Source organism: Poeciliopsis prolifica, unplaced genomic scaffold (assembly GCF_027474105.1).
Source record: "Poeciliopsis prolifica strain line A6 unplaced genomic scaffold, Auburn_PproV2 SCAFFOLD003, whole genome shotgun sequence".
Lineage (NCBI taxonomy): Eukaryota > Metazoa > Chordata > Actinopteri > Cyprinodontiformes > Poeciliidae > Poeciliopsis > Poeciliopsis prolifica.
The window spans coordinates 14,255,701-14,267,959 of NW_026562378.1; the positions used below are offsets into that span (position 1 = coordinate 14,255,701).

Below are 12,259 nucleotides of genomic sequence, written 5' to 3' on the forward strand. Positions count from 1 at the left end.
TATTCATGACATGAGAAGATGAGGTGTACACTCAAGTTCCTTTGTTGCTGCAATCCTACAGACCCAGGGACCTGGCACTGCAGCTTCTCTTGTTGTGGTGACATGTCATTAGTGCAGGGTGGTTAAAATCACTGCTTTAAACACCTTTTTAATCATTTGTCGTGTTAGAGTAAAAACGTCAATTTATGTACTGGCATTGTCTGATAAAACAACACAAAGCTTTACATTACTGTGACGTGGAAGGAAAAGGATCAAATATATATAGAAGTGTGGGGTTCTACTTTTATTCAACTCTGTTTACTCTGAAATCCATAAGTTAAATTCAGTACAACAAACTGGCATTAGAAGGTAACCAAGTCATGGCTGTCCGCCTAAATTAACAGAACAGGCAAGAAATGCTTTAATCTGTAAATCTTAAAGATATATGTAGCTGTGCTCCCCATAAAATTTTTTCCTGGGCCTGTCCTAGCCATCCTTACAAAAATGTTCTGGCCCAGAGATCTTGAGTTTATGGCACATTGGCATAAAGAAACCCATCATCAGAAGAAGTCATCTGCAGTTTGCCACAATGGGATTCATTCAAATGATGTGGAAGTCGGTTTTCTGCTCATATGTCTCTAAGTTAAACTCTTTACAGTGAAAATATTGTTTGTGAAGCTAAAAATCCTCTGTAACCATACTACCCTTTTGCAAAACATGATGCTGGCAGGATGATGTTGTGGAGTTTGTTGGATAACAAACTTAAACTAATGGTACCGTTCACTGCATTTCTACGTGTCAGAACGGCTCAGTCAAAGTTCAGACCTCAATCCGTTTGAGAATTTGCGGTATTGCTTGAAAATTTATATGCACAGATGCTGTTTCTGAGCTTCAGTTGTTATGTAATGAAGAATGGGGAAACATTTTCAGCTTTTGGATGCATGAAGCTGGTGGAGACGTACCCAGACTTGCAGCACTGAATGTAAGGTGCTTCTATAGCATGTCACAAAGTTCAAAGGCATTAAATTCCTACAGTTATAATGACAATAATGCTTATGAAGTTATGTACAGATCCATTATTTTACATTTCCATGCTTCCCTACTAAAATGTCCTTTGAATGGGTCCTGGACGCATCTGTAGATGCAGTAAAAAGGTTTCATATGCCTTTTGCTTAAGGCTTTTACTGTCCTTCAATGAAGTTGTGATGTTTGTAATAGGACTGTGAATAAGTTGTATAATGTTTCCCTATAGCAGACATTTCCTTGCAAAATGGGTCAGATTTTATCCAGACACAATGAGAATCCTGGTGGATGTGAACAGCATACTGAGAAGGAGAGTTTTGCGCTGTGGGAACACTGAGCTCCCGAGCTTTACCGCTGCAGCTCAGATCTGACTATACAGGTCTAGAGCTTTTTTCTGGCTGTAAAGTTTAACATCCAAGTACAATATCTTGGTTTATCAGGGTTATTAGTGTTACATCGTTAAGATGTGGAAGCAAGAATGTTTTTATAAAAACTGACAAACTGGCCCACAGTTTTAATTTGTGTGCTCAAAATAGCTTACAACGAGGGAATATGTTTTGGAACTGGAAGAATAGAACAGAAAGAGGTGAGAAATAAACAACATATTTGATGTATTATGTTGTTTACATTAGGTTAAGGTCAGTCTCATCTTCAGCACAGCCCTCTTTGGATTTGTTCTCCAATTAACTGAGCATGTCTCTCGGAGGGGGGGCAGCGACAGGAAGACTGAGCAGCCAGTAATTAGTCTTCTCTCTCCCCAGGACATGACACATGGGGCCGTCAGGGAGACGAATAAAAGCAGAAGCCACATCCTTCCTCCCAGAGGGGGCAGGTGCAGTCATCATGCCGGCTGTCGAGCATGAGAACGTCGAGCTGTGCATCCCATTGCTGCTGCTTGGCAGTTTGTAGAGGACGTGTTGCTTTTACTGTTAATTTGGGAAAACTTTGGCGAATGTGGAAAAGCAGAAATGTGTACATTTCAGCACCCTCCACGATGACAGTCCTCGCTGCTTAAGACGCGTAAACGTTTTTAAAATGAAGTGTTGTTGTTCTGCATTAACATATTCTAATGCTGGAAACATAAAAAAGAAATCCGTTGTTTAATTTATTCTGAAGTGAAGAGAAAATCGAACATTCATTTTTAAAGTAACCTTGTGTGTTTTTATAGGAGAATCGAACTGCGCAAAACTCTCAAATATACGGGTAAACAAATAAAACTCAGAGACGAGTCCTTTACTGCCAGCCACGACGGGTCGGGAGATTTATTAACACGTCTATCACGGATGCATCAATACAAAAACATCGTTTCAAAGTCTTTCCCCAAATCCCCCAAAATCTCCCCGTTCTTTGTCAACAGGCAGTTTTGACCAATCCAGATAACTATGTTGGTTTGCTTGGCTGCCCATTGACTGAGTGTGTTTGGAGTTTCTCTGGAACACTAATGACCTCTTGACCTAAACACTGCTCCACATCAGAACTGCCGAATAAGCCAATTCATCACAATTGTTCCTCTTATCTATCTAAACAGCTTACTTCCCATCCCGTGTTTTGGTCCAGCTTTGTACTTTACAAGCAAGGAAGTTAGGTCAGATCGACCTTACTGGTGTCAACAATCTTTCTGCAAAAACAACTCCTTAAAAAGTATTTCAGCACTAACATTTTTCAGCCACGTAGTGCTACTTCATAGCACAAATAAATAACTATGCTTCCTTCAGATGTTATAAAAAGGCTGCATATATCAGATATGACTTAAAAGATTTAAGAGTTGATAATACCGTGCACTCGAACAAGGTTCCCTGTAAACTTAGGAAGAAAACAGCTTCAGGTGTTGTAATTTTATTGGACTTGTAAGTGATGCCATTGAATACTTTTGCTTGAATGAAGGTTGATTCTTTCTAAACATTTTAATTTGAGAATTAAATCTCTCTCAAACAAATAGCTAGACAGACAGTGACTTATGCCTCTAGAGCGCATGAGCAACAGAAAAAAACCCTCACCTTATGCAATTAGCAAATTATTGAAGAAGTGACCATGCATCCTAAAAAGCATCTCGTTTGGACATCTGCAGCATCTCAAGGTTTAGTTTCATGCTTCAGGGGAGCGCTGCCAACCCTCACAGAAGCTGCAGTTAATAAAAGAATGTAAAGAAATTAAATGGCGACGCATTCTGCCGTGTTGCTCTGCAGTGTAACTACAACTGTCCTCTGGCGGTAATTGCAGCTGAAACCTTCTGTGATGGAAACAAGATTCCCCCTTAAACAAGGGATTAATTGTAGTCTGCCAGGCACTGTGGTTTTGCTGGCACCGTGCCGTACTACAGTGGCCAACACATTCTCTTGTACTTGTCTATGCACTCATCCCCCATCCTCCAAGTCTTAGCAAATGAAAGATCGCGTGATTGAACAAAGAGGGAATGTTTAAAAGCTAAAATAAATCTGTTACATAGATTATGAACCATCATTGTTGCCTTGTTTTTCTTATTTACATTTTGCATCATCTGCATGTATTTTTTAGCGTTTCTATGTTATGTACGCTTAAACAGATGTTCTGAACGTTTAACGAAAATATGCAAGAGTAAATGAAAGGTTAAAAGGAAGTATAGCCTCATGTGGACTCTTAAAAGTGCAGACTTTACATTTTCAGAGTACACGGGGTGCATTCAGTACCACAAAAGAGCCACATCTATTAATAGAAACAATTAATGAGAGTTAATTGTTCATTTAATGGGAAACCAGTGAAGAAACTTTAGAACAGCAGCAAAGTTACACTCAGTGGAAATATAAACCAAAAGACCAAAAGAGGTTAAATTGTAGCTACAATCTGCTTGCAAAATAAATTTTAAAATCTGTCTTTTGGACAGCCAGTATCTGAGATCAATGCAGCGCTGACAGATATGATCTTTATTTATTTTATTTTTTTTTTTGTCATTGTGCTTTAGAAGCAAAGTGTGAAACTGTGAACAGTTTTCAAAAGGCTTCCATCCATCCATCCATCCATCCATCCATCCATCCATCCATCCATCCATCCATCCATCCATCCATCCATCCATCCATCCATCCATCCATCCATCCATCCATCCATCCATCCATCCATCCATCCATCCATCCATCCATCCATCCATCCATCCATCCATCCATCCATTCATTCATCCATCCATCCATCCACTTTATAGAGAAAGGCCAAACATTGAGTAGAAACAAATGTGAAATTGGTCTGAGTCTGCATTAACCTTTATTCAACATGTTTAAAAAAACCCATTTGATTATTTCATTTTCTTCCACAACACAACAATTTATCGTCCTAAATAAATGATCTGTAATTTATATGTGATTTTATAGGTTGTTCTGGTTTGCACGTTTGTATTCAAACAGCTGCAGTTGATTTGCTCATTCATCTCTTTTCATTGTTTAGTGGAAGAAGCGCTGGTGGTCATAGATCCAAAAATATAGCAAAGACAAATCCCACGTGGCTCTGCGGAGATAAATAAAGCCAAACGAGATGCTGCTGCTGCTCTGTTGCCTGGTGAGCGTGAGCGCGCACGGCTGAGGGAGAAACAGCGAGGACAGAGAGAGAGAGAGAGAGAGCTGTCGTGAACGCGCCAGCCTATGTTGTTGGTTGGAGTGTTTGCGCGCGTGCGTGTGTGTGTGTGTGTGAGAGAGAGAGAGAAACAGAGAGAGAGAGAGAGAGAGAGAGAGAGAGAGAGCAGAAGCAGAGACTCTGCAGTGTCTTGGCAGCTGCAGCAGTGCATCTCCCTCCACCGTCCACGATGCCTCCACGGATGATCGCCGCCTCCTCCGCCTTCACCTGACCGCAGAAACCGATATGAAGTCGTCGGGAAACTGATCCGGACGTTCACACCTGCTCGCTGTCTGTATCCCACCCCTCCTCTCCCACCTCCTTCCCTTCCGACACTAGAGCTTCATCCACGCACCCAAAGCCATTTGGGGACAATTTTATTTCATTGTATTTTTTTATTTTTATTTTTTTATTTTCATGGAAAATGGCGATAGGAAAAAAATTTCGCAGCATCGTCTGCTTAGTATCAGTCCAAGTCCTCCTGATTTTCAGCGCATCGTGGCCTGGAGCAGAGGGTCTCACATTCCCACAGCAATACACGTAAGTGAACCTGACTGGGAAAGGCAGCGTCTCATATGAGACAACTTTGAGCTTCACCACTCCAGAGATGGAACTCTGTCACTCGTTTTCTGCTGTTGCATAATTGTATGGTGTGTTGGTGACTTCCACTCATGTACACGCAGTGCTCTGAAAGGTGTTGTCCACACTGTGGCTCAGCATACAGCAGAGATCTTTAGGCACCATTTGCAGGAACGTGTGAGCAACAAGATGCCAGACATGCAGACACATCATAAAGTCGGTTTATTAAGTTTGATCTAGTTTAGTTGAATCTTTCCCGTGATTTAGCTTCCTTATTACCATTTGATGAGAGTGAGAGACAGCTTTGATTATTGGCTGATCTGAAGCTCTTTTGGCATTTAGCCTCCTGCTGGAGTTTGAAATATTCCTGATAAATCCATTTTAGTTAAGTTTGGGAGATGTTGTGTTGATTGATTTAGATTCCGAGACAAAACGTGAACAATTTTGTGCAGCTGTGAAATGAAAAAAATAAACCTGGAAAGCATATTTTTCATTATATTGCTTGATCTAAAAGCTTTTCGATGCTCAAGAAAGATGTGTTTTTTCCTCCCCTCTTCTTGCTGAAACTGCTCCTGGAAGACAAGTCCCCTGTTTTCTTCCCTTTTTTTGTTTTTTTTGTTCTTCATTCCCAACCTTTAACCCTCTCAGGCTCAAATTACTTGCAAAGACTAGCTAAGTAGCACTGAGCTGTTGCAAATCTGCAACATCTGCCTGGAGAGGGTTAACTCGTCACTGTTGAGTACAGCTTGGGGCTCGCTTTGGACCGCAGTTCTCTGTCGGCCCTCCTCCAGCCTCAACAATCGGGCAGCTCTGGAGAGAGGAAATGAGCAGATGGTCAACTCATCTTCACGGTTCATGGCGAAGGATTTCTGGCCAATCACAACTGGAGATCCGAGGTGTATTTACCCATTAGAACAGGGGGCTGTAAATCCTGGGGTTGTTGGCCACTGACGGTGTGTGAGAGAGTTTTATGATGAATTAGGGTGTTGGAAATGTGTAGTCACGGCTTTCTCTTCCGCCTCCCCTTGCTTGTGATGGTTTTTATGCTGAGTGCTCTAAAACAGCTACATTGCCCTGCACCCAGGGTGTCTTCAAGTAAGCTAAATGAAGCAGAGCTGCCTCTCTGAAGATCCACTACTGAGTTTATCCCTGCAGACAGTCAGATTGATAGATAGATAGATAGATAGATAGATAGATAGATAGATAGATAGATAGATAGATAGATAGATAGATAGATAGATAGATAGATAGATAGATAGATAGATAGATAGATAGATAGATAGATAGATAGATAGATAGATAGATAGATAGATAGATAGATAGATAGATAGATAGATAGATAGATAGATAGATAGATAGATAGATAGATAGATAGATAGATAGATAGATAGATAGATAGATAGATAGATAGATAGATAGATAGATAGATAGATAGATAGATAGATAGATAGATAGATAGATAGATAGATAGATAGATAGATAGATAGATAGATAGATAGATAGATAGATAGATAGATAGATAGATAGATAGATAGATAGATAGATAGATAGATAGATAGATAGATAGATAGATAGATAGATAGATAGATAGATAGATAGATAGATAGATAGATAGATAGATAGATAGATAGATAGATAGATAGATAGATAGATAGATAGATAGATAGATAGATAGATAGATAGATAGATAGAGCAAGCTGTGATTTTATTTTTAGGGTTGTGCTATGGAAGGTGAACCTCTGCCCCAGTTTACAATATGCTGCTACTCCCAAGACTGCCTTGGAGAGCATCTGTCTTCCCAGTAGCTCTGACCAGATTCTGCTAGTCTAAGACCAGTGGACTTCGTCATTCACTCTTTCAGAAAGCCAGAGTTGCTGAGTGCAATACGAATAATTCTCCACAACTTTCTATTAAACCGGCTGCTGTGTTTCTTGGTCTTCATGATGCTGTTTGTTCATTAATGTTTTCTGATAAACCAGTAAGGAATTCAGTTTGCTACTGGGACTAAATAATGCAGAAGCCCTTGGCTTCTGAGGGGCAATAGTTTATTTGAGGGCATCAGTGGACACCACTTTCTTCATGTTTTTGTTTGCTAAAATGTTGGAAGCCATCTCTTCCTTCTTCTTAATTATGCACTTTGTGTCGGTCTATTACATAAATATTCAATCAAATACTTTTAGGTTGGCAGGTGTAACATAAAGTGTGAAAAAAAAGTTCAAGGCATATGAATATGTTTGAATTAATGTTGTTATAATTAGATTTAGAAATTGTTTATGTGTAACCTATTTTTCAATATTATATTTAATATTGTTAAATGCAAATGACAGACAACATACTCATTTGCATTAATCAAAAAAATCTAATTAAACTATACATAATAATGTATAAATTTGCTAAGCCTCTTTAGGAGTTGTTGTGACTCAGGTATTGAGTGGTTGTTCCAATAATTGCGAGGCAGGAGCTTTTAGTTGAAATCAGATGCTTTAATTAGAATAAATTAGTTGGAATACCAGGACTTAATACATTTTCTTAATCTGACGGAAATGTAACATCTAGTTCCTATGTCCCTCAAGCCTGAGGGAAGAGTCACAAAAAGTGACTGTTTTTTTTTTTTTTTTTTAAGAGTGGGACACTTCTAAAAAAGTCATTGCAGCAAACACTATGAACAACACAAACAAGATTCAAAACTCCTGTCTATTTTGTTCTGGAGTGGAGATAAGGATTCCCCATTTAATGATGATGACTGTGAGTTGTAGTGAGATTATGGTGCTGCTGAAAGACAGTCTGGAGAGATAGAAGTATGCTCTGAACAGAAGAGGTATGAGTCAATAGAATCAAGAAAAAGATATTTGTGTTTCAATTAGTGAAAGTGAAGATGAAGGATTTTAATTATTGAAAGCGGATGAGTTCAAGAAACTTGGGTTGGCCAGCTAAAACAAATGGCACTTCACAACAAAGGTGGAAGAGAAGAATTCAGACGGGCTAAAAGAATTAATAGATCCATGTCAGAGATCATTTATTAAAGAAAGATAGCAGCATTAATGGAAGAATAAGTCTACAAAATAATACTAATACTCACTATGACATATGACAAACCTGGAGTGAGGATGCACCAATCTACTTTTGTCACTTTTGATACTAATACAGATAAGTAAGGTTTAGTATCGTCTGATATCGATCAAATACAGAGAAACAGTGCAGTGAAGCAAAAATGCACAGAATGAAAAACAGAGACATTTTATAAAAGAATAGGTTACTGCAAGAGTCAGAAAAGAGGAAGACCATCTGCAGGGGTTGGTTTGCATTAGCATTACGCTCATCATATAACTCATAATAAGAATTTACCAAAATATTAGAAACCCAAATGCCAGACACAGTTAGAGGTAGGGCTACTTCTGTCATTTACAATATGAACTAAAATTATGTTACATTTACAAATGAACTTGTTTTAGATGCTGAGTTTTTACACATATCGCATGGCTGCCAAAAAACCCACTTGTGGGTTTTATGATGATACTTAAGTACAAAATGTGCGATGAAGGTGTGATATTCAGCACTGAAATGTTTGGAATTTTATGGATAACTTACATGAAGATTTTTTCATTAAATTAAGTAAGGTCTCTACTTTAGTTTTATCCCTTTTATGCTTTCAAGGTTTTAACTGTGCGGTTCATTCATGTATTATTCATGACCAGATCTCTAGTGCATTTTATTCCTAGAAAATAGGAAAAAAAGAGATTATTTTTATCTTTTGACCATATATCCTGCCTCGGTGATCTGTCTCTATTGCAAAAAGCTTTTTATTTTAAATGTTAAAAAGAAAGTACCACAGTATTTAAGTGTAGAATTGTGCTTTGTACAGTTTTACAATCATGTTCAGATGAAAAATACCAATGCACAAACTGGCATAAATAAAATATAGGTAACATTTTAACAGATAAAAACATTTACAGAAGGTAATTATTTTTTATACAAGTTAATTGGCTGCAAGATGCTGTTATAAGGCACAGACTGGAGAACTTTTATACAAGACTCAACACAGTGGGATGAATTCACAAAGGCAGAGACAAGTCTAAAAATACAAGTCACAATGATATGAGCACAGCATTAGGATTACGACAAAGAATTTGAGATGAAGATGAACCGCTTAGTGTGAGTTGGCAGATTGAGGAACAAATAGACAAACAAAGGAAGACAATGAGACACTGGTGGATGTCATTAGGTCATGGCACAGACTCATAACAGGTGGGAATTACAGGAGGTGAAGTTGTCTGGAACGAGACAGCCAAATATTGCCAAAATCAAACAGGAAGTTCCAAAAGGAAACTTTAAGGCTGCAGTGCACCCATTTTCTTATGGCTGTTTTACAAATCATTGCTTAGATCATCTTAAACTGGTTCCTTGAACATAATCAGCTAATTTTGCTCTCAGTCTGTTAGAGTACCTATGAGATGCAGTGGAGTGGGAGACTTCTACCCTGGACATGCAGCTGACAAATTATTCTCACACCTTTCAGTCTATGCCATCCAGAAATAATGCAGTTCTGAAGGGAAAATGAGGTCCAACCCAGTACTAACCTGCACAGTTAATAAATTAAATAGCATACATAATACAGTGGCTGATGAGGATATATGTTCACACTGTATGACTGCAAAACAACGTTGGTATGAAGTCTTGTGCTAACCTAAGTTCTCTATGTGACTCACATGTATTCTGTGATTCACATTTTGCATTTTGAGAGGCATATCAAAAGTGTAGCCCAGGGGCAATTGCAGTTTTAAAGTCTGGCTTCTTTCTTAAATGTATCATTTATGATCCATCATTGAACTGTTCATTTTTATGTAGCTCTCGTAGTTCAAAATATTGTCAGGAACCACTGTTGGCCCCTGGGCTTTTATGCATTTTAAATCAAGCCCTCACTCCATAATGTGAACACCTCTTTGCAGTGTGACATGGAGCAGACCTACAGTTATGCTCACATGTCTTTTAATGAGCGTCACAACTAAAAATAACTGCGTTATCTTAAAATATTTAAAAGCTGATCAGAGAGGTTTCACAGATGTCTGTATTTGGATGAGAAAACAGTCACTCATTTATTATTTATTATTTATTGAATGTTTTGATTTGATCAGCTAGTGTGGGCTGCACTTTCTTTGATCAACACTTAACAATTAAACCTCATTACGACTGGGATGCATTTTTTAAGTGCTGTCCATAAAATATTCAGAGTTTTGCTTCATACTGTGTTGTGAGGTGAAGGGAATGTTTTCTGCTGCAGATCTTTTTAGAGCATTTCTTGTTATTTTTCTCCTGCTGCCTCAATCGCCTCAAGCTGAAGATCATTTTACGTTTAAATCGTGCTCTGCAAAGACATTCAACTTCACAATGAGCATTGAGCGAGATAGAGTTAAAACAAAAATTCTCGCTTGAGTTTCACGTTGCTTTCCTATTTTTGTCCTTTTTATCAAAGAATGTAAAAAAAATGAACACTGTAAATAGAGCAAGTCTTTTCATGATCAAATCTGAACTTTGTATTGCAGTTCGGCTAGAATAGAAAATGAGAAGAGGGACGATTTGTAACATTCAAAAGGCTGTATCTTTCTGTGGAGAAGATTTGTGCCTCGTCTGACAGTAGGAACAAGCCCAGCAAGGCATTAATCCGTTATGTTGTCTTGTAACTCTGCTCCAAGCTGTCTGACTGATAATGAATCCACTCTCTGGGCACTTAAAGCAGCCAGCGTGATTCTCTGGCCATGCAGCTGGGCTTCCTGACTGAACTATCAAGTAAAAAGCTCAGTTAGGAAATAAAGGTCAAAACTGTGGAAGAGACCAACACTAGAAGGAGTTCTTCACCTGTACTGATGCAGGATCCAACATTCTCCATAATTGTCTTTAGTTGAGGACAGAATGACATAATCTGTCTTTTAAAATGTCTGCTAATGTTCTTGGCTCACAGCTCAAGATGATGTTAAATATAAAAGACGTGATTTCTTACACTGCAGGATTGTTCTGATGTGATGTGTAAAATGTGTGGGTTGCATTGAAATTGCAGATCACTGTAAGAAGTGCTTATGCTCCTGCCTTGTATATTAAGACAGCACAAATGAGCTGTGTGTATAAACTAAACGAGAAAGAATTTACTAAGTATTCTATGACTTTTATGTGTTACGTATTTACAGATCCATCTTTGAAAAGTTTGAAATGGAATGTCTTTCATACCCTTACCCAAATCTTCGCCACCTTTTGCTGCAGCTGCAGTTGCAAATATTTTGATTCTTGTCTTTTAAAGCTTTGCTCTCAGAGAGTGACGTTTTTTCTTGGTCCGTTTGCAATCTTTCCACAGATATTTAGTAGGCTTTAGATCTTGACTTTGACTAGGCCATTCTAACACACAAATACGTTTTGTTCTATGCCGTTCCGTGGTGACTCTAGCTATACACTCTTTCATATACCAGTTGAGCTTACATTGCTTACAGTTTGTCCAAAATACAATGGCGGTCTATAAACAAACATCATAATATATACATAATATATGTACTGTTTTATAATATATATACTGGCTTCCTGTTATATACCAAATTAAAGACATGCTTGTTCTTAGAGGCTTGTAATATATTATTATTTATTTACTTTTTAGAAAATTTAAATTTCTTTTATCATTTTGTTTTCTGAGAACCGTTTCAGTGCTATGATTTTTACTGGTCTCATTTGGATATTTTAAAGCACTTTATAAATCAATAAATTATTGACGATGCTTAGTGTTGTTGCAAATGGACTGAATTTAGACAGTGCATTTGTAGTCCTACTTACTAATTAAAGCACTAGAGCCACATTTACCCAATCATAATTGCTAACTCACACACACACACACATTTATACAGCAGACAACTTGGCATTATGGACACATAAACATGCTACAGAGGAGTCAAGCAGCATTTCAATGACAAGACGTCTGCTCTTCCTATCGAGCCACAGTCGTCCCCGTTGCAAGCTCAACATTTGTGTTACTTTTGTCCGTAGAAAAATAAATTGGCCTTCCACAACTATAGATTACCAAAATAGCGCTCTTGGAATGGATGTCACATTGCCAGGGTGAGTCACA

General features: G+C 38.2%; 1 protein-coding gene across 2 annotated transcripts in view; it reads left to right on the top strand.

Annotated features, from left to right (window-relative positions):
* Positions 1–4,654: 4,654 nt before the first annotated feature.
* The window catches only part of cacna2d2b (calcium channel, voltage-dependent, alpha 2/delta subunit 2b), a 34,125-nt gene continuing 26,520 nt past the window's right edge, over positions 4,655–12,259 (top strand). Inside the window, exon 1 of one of the 2 annotated variants that reach the window (XM_055026480.1) lies at positions 4,655–5,118. In XM_055026480.1, the coding sequence (XP_054882455.1) occupies positions 5,003–5,118 (116 nt within the window). In that variant the 5' untranslated portion in view covers positions 4,655–5,002. The remainder of the gene's footprint in view (positions 5,119–12,259) is intronic. The other variant, XM_055026477.1, reaches the window with a different exon arrangement.